The sequence below is a fragment of the Cyprinus carpio genome, chromosome A13 (genome assembly GCF_018340385.1).
Source record: "Cyprinus carpio isolate SPL01 chromosome A13, ASM1834038v1, whole genome shotgun sequence".
Classification (NCBI taxonomy): Eukaryota; Metazoa; Chordata; class Actinopteri; order Cypriniformes; family Cyprinidae; genus Cyprinus; species Cyprinus carpio.
In genome coordinates this window covers 7,247,047-7,261,051 of record NC_056584.1, presented here as the reverse complement: position 1 = coordinate 7,261,051, position 14,005 = coordinate 7,247,047, and the positions used below count along the sequence as shown (strand labels likewise).

Here is a 14,005-nt window from a genome sequence, read left to right as displayed (position 1 = left end):
AAGCTTTCAAATTATATATTTTATGATGATTACTAAAAGATTTGATGGAGAAAAAGGACCAAAAAAAAAAAATAAAGAGTGCCAAGCATCCCACGGGTGGGACGGTGACAGTTTTAGCAGTTTTAGTGCGTACCTGCCATCCAATCATAATCAAGAATTCCAACAGGCCATGGAAGAATTATTTTTATTTTACAGTGCAAATGACAGTACTAATGTTGTGCCTTAAATTTTTCACTTTCAGACATTTAAAGCTACAAGATTTTAATGTTTGCAGTCCTCAAGCTTTTATTTTGGTGCAATATTGGTGAAATGCTGTAATCTTAGGTCCACAATTTTTACAAATGTGAAAATAAAGTGAACTTTAGCACATGTGTGTTCCGTCATGCATGTTAAACAAATTATACAAATGGTAATCAATATGCCAAAAAACATTGTTTCTTCACTTTTACTACAATAAAACCATGGTTAATCACACTAAAACACACCATATAGTTCTTTATTTCATTCATACCCTTCAAACTGCTAATCACACTGAGCTAAATTGCAATTTTAGCTTTATTTTGATTAATGTGCTGACATTTTTTTCATTAGTCTTGTTTTGTTTGGGACTTTACAGTATATATTGTTTACTTTTTGTTTTATTAAGGTCACTTTAAATGGAATGCTAGCTATGAAATTATCCTTATTGACAAATCAGCCTTTGTCACAGTCATTTCCAACCCAGAATGCTATTAAACGCAACACATCATTTGAATTTTAAGTCATAACTGTCCATAGTTTCTAGCTGTATTAAATTTCAATGCCACATCTGCCTGGTTAGGAGTCAGGACAGTATGTTGTCCCATTAGCATGTTCGTAATTAAAATACATAATTTCTTCTCTCCACAGAGACCTCTGCTGGCCTCCGGAACATCCTGCAGGAGATTCAACCTCACTACACACATGACTTTTTCCACTAGTGCCAGAGAGCTGGACCCCAGTGAGAGCAGCCTTGACAGCGAGCAGAAAGAGCCAGAGAACGCAGTTCATAAACCACAATCCTGTAACAGCGGTACAAGCACAATTACCCATCACTAGATATAGTTCCACCCCATTGCCCTTTAATACCATAGTATCTTCCTCAAAAAAAAAAAACTCATTTTGGACTCAGATTTCACACATTCAAGCACATCATAAATCCTTTAGTCTGATGTCTTTAGAAACTGTGCTCATATTCTAAACACTTCTACTTTTAGTGGACCCAGAATTGATTTTTAAATAAGGGCTGGTGTTGCTGTAATACATGTTCTGTCCACGAGAGGCCGACATTTGATCAGTGTTTTCCGAGTCTTGATTTGGGAGTGTGTGTTTATGTTGTCTAGGAGGTGGTGGTGATGGAGAAGCCTATCGAGTCACAGCTCAGATGGTGCTGGTGTGTTGCTGGAGGACCATGAAAGAGGTGTCCATGTTGCTGGGTCATCTGTGTCACTGCGCTGTCCTCTCACACACGCTGACGGCAGAGGAGTCGTCACAGAGGACCAGGTCACACACAGACACACACTCCACAGGTGTCACCTGAGCTAGCCTTCATTGTCTGACACGCATTCACGCACTCATCTCAAACAGACCCTTATGATGGAAGCCACCGAGCCTCCCTGAAGCCCAGATCTCGGTTACATAAGTGAGTGAGATATAATGGAGAACTGTACCTCATAAGGGTGAGTGGAGACTTTTTCCAGTAAGCTGATCTTTTTGAGCTCAGGGCCGAGAGATGAGACATCATGGTAAATGGTAATACAGACTTAAATATGGTCTAGAGAACAGCCCCTGAAGAGGCGTCAGGAAATGTGATCACGGTGAATACAACTTCATTTGCCATAAAACGGAGCCTGGCGGCCATTAAACACAAAATGTCAGACGTATTTCCAGTTCAGACACAGACCGCTCTAAACCCTAGGGAGTAAGCTTCCTTCTAAAGTAGCACCCTGTATCCAAAATATGTCTTAAAGCTTAAAAGTAAATAATAATAATAATAATAATAATAATAATCATTTTTAAGGGATTGTTCACCCAAAAATGAAAATCTTACTTGTTCCAAATCTGTATGAATATCTTTCAGCTTTTGAACACAGAAGAACATATTTTGAAGAATGTTGGTAACCAAAGACTTGTCATTGTATTTTTCCCTACTTTGGAAGTCAATGCCTGTTTGGTTACCAACATTCTTCAAATAATGTACTTAAGTGCTCAAAAGATGAAAGATATTCATACAGGTTTGGAACAACGCGAGGGTGAGCAAACAATGACAGAATTTTCATTTTTGTGTGAACTAATCCTGTATTTAATTAATTAATGAATTTCCTTCCTTCCTTCCAGACAGATTTTATATATATATATCTATATATATATATATATATATAATATATATATATATATATATATATATATATATATATATATATATATATATATATATATATATATATTATATGAAGGGATAGAGGAATGTGTGTGTGTGTGTGTGTGTGTATAGATATATATATATATATATATATATATATATATATATATATATATATATAATATATTTTATATTTATTTATTTATTTATTTATTTAAAATAAATTTATTTTATTTATATATTATATATATATATTAAATTAATTAATTTAATTAATAATCCTATATAAAAATTTTATTTATTTATTTAATTTATTTATTTATTGTTTTTATTTTATTTATTTTATTTATTTATTTTATTTTTTTTTTAATAAGAATTTGAGGAAAATATGTTAAATTGTCATTAAAATACTGCCAGAATATTCATAGTTTTCATCATTTAGTGTACAGAGCTGTATTTTATCTTAGTATTAAATATTTTGTGCGCATGCGGCATTGTCGGTCGTAGACATTAGTCAGGGAATCTCCATATTCTTACAGGAATGAAAGCGAGACTGCGAGTGACAGAAGTATGATGCGTTCAATTAATGATTCAGCTGTTGATTATAAACATACCAAGTGTTCAGCTGATGAAACATTTACCCGAAAATACTTTTAGTAGGAAAAAAACTCTATGGAACCGTTTTGAAAGCTGCGAGTTGTGAAAATGACGTGATTTACAGCCTTTATACCGTGTGTGCCATTGTAAAGACTGTAAGTCTATCATCACGGCCTTGTTTTCTTCTGCTTCAATATGCCATCTAACCTGACTAAAGTCTATTGGGTAATTTGTTTCACTTGTCACAATGCATTCTTGGATTCACTTATTCATGAAGGATACATAAGATGCTGCCTTTGTATTTGGCTAAAGCGAGGTGTGTTAGAAGATAGTATGATTTTGCTCCGTATGGCTCAGGACAGTCTTTGCATCAGAAGTGTGCCTTCAGCATGAACAGCACCAGCTGCCTGCTCTTAGCAGGGCAGTTATTTTCCGTCGGCAGTAGTTTAAACCATGTGAATGTGTATGTAGTCCCCTGCTGTGCCCTCTTAGCGATGCCCTTTCATTTCAGACCGGCCTGCTGTTTAACGGTCCGACTACCTTTCCTATCCTGCATTCTTTTCAAATGGCTTCCTTTTTCCCTGAAGAGCTGAACTCATTCACCAGCTTTATATACCTGAGACTCTGGCAGCACCTCGGTCCTGTGTGCCAATACGACACATAAACATGAACGTTTCCTACATCCTGGTATATGTTCAAAACCCCTTGGGTGACTTTAAAGCCACAAGCACTTAGAGTACAATGGGAGCATGTGTTTGTAACAGTATCTGTGTACGTTCACACTACGTTGAACGAGCACAAAATAGCTTGAGGTGTAAAGTGAAAATGCCCTCTCTCAGATAGGCCTTGTGGAAAATAAAATAAGTAGTTACTGTTAATATAGTTTAACGTAGAGTGAATATGAGTTTGTTTTGTAGCACATCCTCTGTAAAGCGGTTTAGGGGCAGAAGGTTTAAACTCTTAAATTAGTTTTTGATGTCTTAAGCTAAGAGCATAACTACGCCAAAACCAGACAGCTTGATCAAATGTTCCCATTTGTTTTCCGTGATAGTTGCTGTAGTTTCCAAATCCAGAAATTAGCGAGGGAGTGAGCAGACCTTGCAAAATCTTTTGCACGGACAGAAAAATGAAGTAATAAATCTGTTACTTGATATCTGTGCGAAGGTTTCCGAATGGGAATTGGAGTTGGTCAGCCAGCGGCCTCGGCGAACACATTTATGTGTCAATGCAATTGTTATTTTCACGGCTCTGTCCTGCGGAATGACCTCAGCGCTTTAACAGATGGAGTGCAGTTATTCAGTGATGTCACTGGTGTGGTTACCATGGCATATTCGCCTGTTATATAAAGGATGATCTAATGATGCTGCCGGGGTCCACATGGCTTGTGTTTATGCCTCGTACTACATCTTTTTCCAGACCGCATTTCTTCGGAGGGTTCGGACCGAGCGTGTGTTTATGGCAGTGATGGTTCTGTTTCCCAAACGTGTGTGTCCTGCATCCTGTTATGTCCTCCGTCGCTGTGGAGACGTGGCACATGTTTTCGGACTGCGGAGGCGCCATGGCAACTGCAACCAGTTAGTCACATCTCGATTGGGTTAAGAGTAAAATGCTTCTCAGTAGGGGATCCTGGCCATCATTGTGGTACCCAGAGAAGTCATACTCTGGTCATTTGAATATCAAAAGCTCTTTACAATCAAACCTACCAGCTTTTATTGCATAGGTCGGCTTTTGAGAAAGAACAAGGTCCTACTCATTAGTCTCAAGATCTCCTTGCATGTTTGGTTTGGATAGACGGGCTAATCTGGAGCTAAGAAAGTTGGGTCTGTCTGGCTTGCCCATGGCTTTGGATAAGCTGGGGGTCTCTCCGTCCCCTTTGGACTGAGTTTAGAGAGTTGTGTGTAATTTGGATAATCCAGGGCGCTCCTAAACTTTAAGTACTGTTGAAGCACCTCGCTCTGTTTACAAGCTGGCTGCATTAACTTGAGCTGTGAGAGAGCTGATAGTGATTGTAAAAAAACACTTTTATTAATGTTTTGCAAATGTACATGGGCAAAATCCAGGGATTTCAGTAGGAATCCACATGATTGGAAATGTCACATGAGATTGACACATATTTCCCCCTGTTCATATTTCACAGCAGGTGCACCGTGTTGACCAACAGAAAGCTGCTTGGCTTGAAACAGTGTTATCGTTTATTGAAACTTAAATTATTAAAAACTATTTTAAAACAAAATGCTGAAGTAAAATAAAAAATACATATTGAATGAAAAAAATACAGGTAAGTCAGTTAGTTGCCAAGGCAACATTTTCGGTTTTACTTATTTTTAAAAAACTAATAAAAATTACAAAATCACATAACAAAAATACAGCAGCTAAAATTTAAATGACAACTGGATATAAAAAAAAGCTAATGCAAAATATGAAATTTTATGTTAGTATATCAATAACACTAAAACTGGTTTGAAAGTGACTTGTGTGTGGGCTTTATACATCACTACACTATTGACATTAGACAGTAGAACTTTTTTGCTGTCAAACTTTTGCTAATGCACCTTTATACTTCATATAATCTTTATGTAAATATTACAATTTATTAAAAAATTTTCTCAACTGCATATGTTTTTCAAGAGATGTTTGTCAAGGCTATTAAAAGGGATAATTCACCCAAAATTTAAATTTGCTGTTAATCATGCTCAGGCTATCCAAGATGTAGGTGACACTTTTTTCTTGAGTAGAACAGTAAAGATTTTTAGCTGAAACTGTGGACCTTGTTGATCCATAAAATGCAAGTCAATGGCTACCGGCACTTGAAAGCCAATAAAAGCATATACAGGCAACACAAAATTAATACCCATGTCTCCTGACAATATACTGAGGTCCTTTGAAGCAGAACGATCAGTCTGTAACCAGAATTACTGATTTGTTTAGGTCAGAATAAGGTCAACCTGCTATTTTGTTGCACTCTGCATCCAGTCTTTCATAGCTAATAAGTGGACATCTGTGGTATTTGTTTGTATTTTTTGTTTTCCTCAATACCCATTTAAACAGAATTTCCTAATTCAGTGCAAGTTTAAGCTAATGGAATCAAAACAGCAGTATTAGACTCGTGTTGTACCCTCTTAGTGCTAGACATGCAGGAAAAGCCTCTATTTAGGTCACTGACCCTGACGTGTAATTAGCTGGCCATGTTGGGAAATTTCTCTGCGCACGTGGAACGTAAGCAAAGTTTGGTGATAGTGAAGGGGAAGTGGGTGAAATTGCAAACAGGAAGTGTTTGGCTAGTAGCTGACCACAGCTGATCACAGTTGAATCACATGGCTTTGTGTGCCATTGAGAATGTGTTATATCTTGGATGGTATCATTTTGCACTGAATAAATACAGCTGAATAAAACTGTGTCCATCTTCATTTCAGACTGCAAAGCAACAATTTTTTTTTTTTTTAAGGTGGGAGGGGGGTGATTCATTCTATACCCACTGTACGTATATGCTGAAAAACTCTCATCAACTCTGTCCAGTAAAATACCTTGAGGTGTTTTCAACCCAAAGGCCTCAGTCAGAGCAAGTGTGCATCTTTATAGACGAGGGAGTCATGAGGACTGCTCCACCAGAGCCCCTGATGTTGTGCTTGGCAGTAACGTTTCATACCTGAATGAGTCCAGCTCTCCTCCTCCTCTTCATTCCTGCTGCCTCTCAGGTGCTGAGGACAAGCTTCAAATGATCAGGAAGTTTAAAAACTGTTAACATCTGGAAATGTGAGATTTAATGAGCTTTGGAATGTGGTCTCTGTGCAGAAGTTAAGGAAATTGACTTGCTTGCTGCCTCGAGTGTGACATGAATGGGACATCAGATGGCTTCTGCTGCTGTGGAGTTGCTGAGGGAGCGTCTTTAATGATCTGACTTCTTTCCTGCCTTCTGCTTTCCTCTTCTACTTTTGCTTTGCCACTCTGCAGTTTCTACTTTATTTTCATGAAACTCTGTTGAATTATGAAAGCAGTCAATATCCAGTGCTATTATCATAAACTTAAACTAATAAAAATACATTTTTGTTAACTAAAATTGAAGCTAAAATTAAATGAAAATATTGAATTAAAAACGTATTACTATATTTGTTCATTAAATGTTGCATGCATTAAAAAAAAATAAAAATAAACATCATCTCAGCATTTTTCTTTTCTAATACAAATATACATTCTTAAATCCAGATACTCAAGATATAAAATGAAGTCTTAAAAAAAAAAAAAAAAAAAAAAAATTAAGCAAGTTTATGCTTAGTTGTTTGAGTTAGTTGTTATGAGGTATGAAAACTTTTTTTTTTTTTTTTCTGAGCCCATTGGCAAATATTTTCTATTCATTTTGGTCAGAAAACAAGTCATTTTATGTCATTTTGCATCTCATGTAAATGTATCCTGATGTATGACTCTTTAGACATTTGCACTGGAAAACAAGGCAAAATTACTGATGAGCATTTTTTATTTTTTTGCATCAGAAGTACAGTAAAAGTTATTTCCATATCCATATTTTAAATAAATAAATAAATAACATGTAAAAAAAAAATCCAAGTCATGTACAATTTTTTTTTTTTAAAATATAAAAATAAAAGCTATTTAAAAATTATAATAAACACTGTACAAACAAACAATACTAAAATAACACTAGATATTGTAGTCTGTTAGGACTGATAAATACAGTATACAATAACAGAAGATACTCCTGTACTTTATTAAGACTTGCAACTGAAATTTGCTTAAATCTTTGCTGAATGAATGTCAAACAACTAATTGTTTCTTTCGCAATAGTGCCGCCAAACTCGTTCAGGTAATGAGAAGTTAGTTGTTAATCGCAATAGTGCCGCCAAACTCGTTCAGGTAATGAGAAATGGAGAAAAGTAGGTGTATTGTGTGTTTGGGCAGAGATTAAAGTGGAAAGTTAAACTAAGAATGAAAGAAAAGTGGGCATTACATATCCTAATGAAACCAGACCTGTTTGTAAATATGGTTTTTAGTGTGCAATGCTGACTAGCCTTTGAGTTGTTGTGCTCAAGTGGGTGATCTGGTTTCAATTTTCTGGTCTCCCTCCCTATCTATGAAAGGTGCAAAACAGCCAAAAAACGTGCATGCAAATAAATGCTCAATCCTGAGATGGCAACATTTACAAACAAACGCTGAGGATGTTGTCTGTATGGAGTCTCAGAAGTGCTTCTGGAGGAATAACGTTGCTGTGTGATTACACGGCTCCACTGGCAACCACTAAACCCGTTACGAGGTGTTGATTGTGGGGCGTTCGACGGCTGCCTTTTGAAGGCTTCCCTTTGTGTTTTTGGTAGTGTATTACTGAGTGAGAGGTGTGTGCGAGCCAGGGTGCTCTGTGTGGTTTAGATTGTTTGGTCCAGCACATCTGGTATAACGGTACTTTTCATAACGAGAGCCTTATATTTTTTGTGGGTGTCCTGCACACCCTTGGGCAGCTCCTGCTATGTGTTTGTGTGTGTATTCAACCGAGGTTTGCAGTTTAATTACAGTGCTTGCTTAGGCAAGCATCTCTATTATTATTGCTCATACTTTGGAATAGGATTTTGAATAAACCTTTAACATGAAGAATAAAACGTTGTTGTGCTACGAACAAACAGTACTACGAACTTTGTGCTACGAACATGAATGATCCCTCAAATTGTGTGGCTTACAGGCTTACAGTGCTACAGTTAAAAGGTTTGGGTTCTCTTATGACTTTGCCTGTTTTGCTCACCAAGGTTGCATTTATTTGACCAAAAATGCAGTAAAAATTGTGGAATATTTTTCTGTTTCAAATAACATTTTTTTTTATTTTAATACATTTTAAAATGTAATTTATTCCTGTGATCAAAGCTGAATTTTCAGCGTCATTACTCCAGTCCTCTGTGTCATGTGATCCTTCAGAAATCATTCTGATATGCTGATTTGCTGCTTAAGAACATTTCTTATTATTGTCAAACATTTGTGCTGCTTAATATTGTTTTTGGAAACCATGACTGACAACAGAGTCTGCCTCTGTATGATTCCACAAAAACTGTTTATAAAAACTGATGTTTATCTTCACAACTATTCCACTGTAGTGTAACTTGGCTCTAGTCGCACGTTTTCCACGAATTCAATAAATTTTATAGTCTGTGCTTTGAGATCACATTTGGATGTAATTTGATTTTTAGATTGCTTTGAAAACTGGATAATATCACATCAGAGAAAACAGAGAGAAAAACGTCTGAGAGACACTGGGAACCACACAAACTTGGATACCAACAGTCTTCAAAATTCCACAACAAGGTCTAATGTGGGTTTGTTGTAATCTGTGTGTGTGTGTGTGTCTGTGTTAGGAGTGGGAGTGCTGCTCTACAGCAGCTGTCAGCACAACGGCTGAAGGAAGTTCTTGAAGAAGTGAAATCCAGTGACCCCTCCTCTTAACTGTGTGCGACCCGCCGTAGTGCAGGAATACCCTTCTATATACAGGTTAGTACCTTGGGCCTCCTTAATGTATGGCACAGACCACTAGATCAACCACCTCCAAAATGAATGCTTTACACTTAAAGAAACAATAGCCCTTTCTTCTTGTATACATTTTGGGGCTGTCAGTTTAACGTGTTAATATAATTAAGTAGTTAAATTAACACGATTAAAATATATTAACGCAGTTAATGCACCCGCCCTGTGCAAATAATGCATCTTATATTTCATACAGTTGACAAATATGATGCAGGGCAACAACTCACTGCGTTATGTAATCCAAAAATGCAGTTATGTGCCCCAAAATTCAAGATATTAGCGTAAAAAATGCTCCTGTATGAGTTTATGTCTTATATTAGCGATTATCACAAGAGCAGCGAGAGCAAAATCTCACGAGTGGTGTTTTTGTCCCGAATAGCATGAGTGCAAATGTTATTTTATACAACAGTTTAGTAAATAAGAACTTACTATTGTGTTTTATTTTAGACACAGTATTGTCTGTTTTTGCTCAATTTTACCAACGGAAATATTACCCATAAAGCCACAGCAGAACTGTTGTGCATCTCTTAACCCCCATTCACACGGGGCGTCAGCATCAACGCTTGACGGAGGGCGTTTCTGAAGCTTGGTGCTGACGTAACCGTCATAGTGACAACAGCCAGTCACATTACTTTTCTGGTGTTGCATAAACGCGATTGGCTAGCATCTGTGCTAGGGTATTTGCATAAGGCGATCTGATTGGCTGACGCCTGCATTGGCGCTTGTAAATATTTTCAAATTTTGCCATGAGCAACGGAACTAACGAGATGTGAGGGACCCACAATTCATTTCGCCAATGCTTGACGTCACTCCATTCAAAGTAAACGAGAGGCGTTGACTCTGACGCCCCATGTGATTGTGCCATTAACAGCACAGTGGTGATTTCTGAATGATTCAGCATTTTGAACGAATTTGGTGAACCAATGATTCAATGGCCCATTCATAAAAAGAGCTGTTTACTTCATTCCTGAATGAATCAGCCATTTGAACGAATCAAATGAATGAATAAATGACTCCGTAACTTACTCATAAAGACATTTACTGCCACCTACTGGCAGTTTTAGTTTCTTATTTAGAGTATAATTTCATTAAAATAAAATAAAATATAATTTCCATATTAAAAATAACTGAGATAGTTTACCTAACAATGAACCTTCATGTCGTCTCGAACTTGTATGACTTACTTTCTTTTGTTAAACATAAAAGAAGGTATTTTGAAAACTGTTTGTTAAACAAGCTGTTTTGTTTCTCAAAATATCTTCTTTTACGTTCCATAGTTTATGTTAGGTCGTTGTAGCCCAAATGTGTAATACATTTCATGTTGAATCAAATAAAATATTTCTTTCTAAAGCTACTTTTTGTAATATCTACTTGTTATTTTTTCTCATTTAACACAATAATGGCTTTAAATGATCTTTTGGGGGTATTTTCACAGCCTAATTCAATTTGCGATTAATTTGATAAATTAATCACCACATCATGTGATTAATTAGAATTAATTAATCAATTAATTAGAACAGATTGACAGCCCTAATAATTTTATAATTTTAAAGTTGACAAATTAGAAATTTACCCAGTATGTTTTTTTATTAATGCATCTTATAAGTTTTTTTTTTTTGAGCTTGTAATTTTTAATCAGTGTAACCTGATTTTCCATTGAAATTATTATCTCTGATGACGTATACGAAAACGAAAACATCTGCTGCTGTTACATAATAATTGCAATTTCGCGAAAACAAACAAAACAAACAAACAAACAAAAAAATTTCTTAATTTCAAGTAAAATAAAATAGACATTTTGTAAATCTGCGAATTTGTAACATTGTTCATGAATGCTTCTGTCATTTAAGTAGAGACAATTACAATACATTTTTGAAGACAATCTCACTTTATTTATTTATTTATTTTTTAAATTCTCACTCAAAACTGAACACAATTTTCAATGGGGGAAAAATGGTTAAATTAAATATTTACCAGTGGTGTACTAGTGGCACAATAAAAGAACTTCTTCATTATTGGACACATTTTTATCGAAAAAACTAATCATGGGTGACAAATACTGTAAATAGGCTATTTTCACAGTGACATATGATACTTTTCAAAAATATGGAGTGAGAAAGATTTTTTTGCAACAAAATAATACTTTTATTCATCAAGGATGCACTAAATTGATTCAAAGTAAAGGTCTTTGCACACAGAGTCAGAAATTTTCGCATGCGTTTTTCCATTTTTTTTTTTCGCATTTGTCATCCTTTCCTATTAAAATGCATGAAAACACAGAAAATCGAACCTGATCCGGACGAAAGTTTCGGAGGCAGTGTGTAAATGTGATTGACACAACATGAGGTTGTATTTATTTTTCAACGTGTGAAAATTTCAGTCTTTACTGTGCAAAGACCTTAACAGTAAAGACTTTTATATTGTCAAAGATTTCTCTTTCAAATAAATGATGTTTGTTTGATCTTTCTCTCATCAAAGAATCCTGAAAAAAAAATGATCACCATTTCCACAAATGTATTAGGCAGTGCAACTGTTAATAACATTAATAATACATTAATAATACTAAGAAGAAGAAAAAGAAATTGGCTTCTATATTAGTGCAGTTGCAGCATCTTTTAGCATGGGCTACGAGAACATTAAATGACTTTAGTAAACCTTTAATGCCTAGAGGTACTTAACTATAAAATTCACCACATATGTGTGTGATGTTCTAGTTGCATAGCACCTCCAAAACAGTCACAAATAAGTAATAATCTGACAATCTCTGAAGATTCCCACATTTCATTAGTGTTATTTGAACATCTGCGGATCGGTAATTGATTCAGTATAGTTATTATGATGAAGCTCTTCCCTAGTGGACAGTCCTCTGAGAGGTCAGAATAGCTGAATACTGAAGTCAAGGAAAAATGAGCTTTGGATCTGAAATGCAAGACAATAAGAGGGTTTTAGAGAAGAATAAGACACGGAGAGGATAGATAGACTCAACACCTGGCATGAGCGCACATTCCTGTGGTATGTGCCGGAAAAGGTGGTCTTGCGCGATGAGTTCACACCCTTTGGCACGAGGACAAAAGAACATATTCGGTTACACACCCTGAGTCTTTTTCCCTCTGTCATGCTTTCATTCACTGTCCCCGTCTTAAAGAAATGTCCTGTCTGAAATACAGCTTAAAGGACAGTTCACCTAGAAATGAAACTTGTGTAATCATTTACTCATCCTCATGTCATCCCAAACCATGTCAAATGTGTGGGAACTAGCCTGTTAATCTTCCATGAAAGTGATCGCTGTGATAACGGTGTCTCTTTGTAGGCCCTGCTGTCCTCTGAGCCCAAATCATCCAGCTGTGGACTCCTGAAGATGACCATGAGAACTTTGACAGCATTGACCATGCCCTCTAATGATGGAGATACTGAGAGCAGCTCTGTGCCACAGGTGAACACACACACACACACACACACACACAGACACACACACACACACACACACAACACACACACACACTAAGAGAAAAATATGAGTAGAATCAGGCCTGTTTAATAGGTCTTTGTTTTTTTTTGCACATACAGGTCCACGCTCTGAACATCCTGAGTGCTTTGTATCGAGACACACGTAGAACATTGTGCCGTTTGTGTCAGAGGGCATGCAAGCTGCTATCCTGGGTTTCACTTCTCCTGTGTGGGCCGTGAGTATATCCTTTTCCTTATTTATAGACAATGTTTGTGTAAGTTCCTTCGATAACAGAAAATATGGGTTTGGTGGTTGACTGCAAAATATGTATCTCAAAGTACCATCATCTACCAGCTGACATAACATACCAGTGTCTTTAAAGTAGTTTGATATGTCTGAGCTGTTGCAGACCAGTTAGTGTAAGCTTTTGACTTGTTGACATGTTCCAAAAGCAAACAATAACTTCCCCACACTCTCCAACAAACATATGTAATAATTTTTTCTCCAGTCTTTCTCACGCTCATTTGTTCACTGTCCCTCACGTACACCACCCTGCTGTTGCTGAGGCACTGACAGGTTAATAATTAAAGTGAATGAGAACACTGGGGACAACAAGAGCCGTACGTGCGGACACACACACACACACACACTCTCACAGCTGTGTGGTGGTCCTGGCCGATTGCCCTCGATTGCTCGCTTTGATCACCTCCACATGGGCGACACAGCTCCTACAGGTCATGATGGCGACAACTCCATGTCACATTCCTGTGCTCTCCTCCCTCATACCTGTCTATCTGCCTTTACTTCTCTTTCATACATCCCTCCTCACTTCATTTTCTTATCAGTTCATTCCTTTTGAGTCCTCCCCCCCGATTCGTTCCTTACTCTCAAGATGTCGAAAGATCTGCTGTCATTGCCGGTTTCCCTTTTTACAGCAGCGCTCAAGCCAGCAGGCTTTACTATAGAGTACAGTAAGCCTAATCCATCCCAGAATGCAGCATTCAGTCAGTCACAGGGAACACACACACAGATTTCTTGTAGTCTGTGAGGGCTGTTTCTTAAGCTGA

At 36.8% G+C, this 14,005-nt stretch overlaps 1 protein-coding gene across 2 annotated transcripts in view; it reads left to right on the top strand.

Moving 5' to 3' along the window:
* The first annotated feature begins 2,788 nt into the window (after positions 1–2,788).
* The window catches only part of LOC122134312 (thyroid adenoma-associated protein homolog), a 38,629-nt gene continuing 27,412 nt past the window's right edge, over positions 2,789–14,005 (top strand). The window contains exons 1-4 of one of the 2 annotated variants that reach the window (XR_006161468.1): positions 2,789–4,551; positions 9,325–9,457; positions 12,801–12,923; positions 13,058–13,173. Coding sequence is in view for 1 of the 2 variants with exons in the window: in XM_042768504.1 (XP_042624438.1) it covers positions 12,849–12,923; positions 13,058–13,173 (191 nt within the window). In the remaining variant the exon portion in view is untranslated. Of the gene's footprint in view, positions 4,552–8,842; positions 9,458–12,800; positions 12,924–13,057; positions 13,174–14,005 lie in introns of those variants that run through there. The other variant, XM_042768504.1, reaches the window with a different exon arrangement.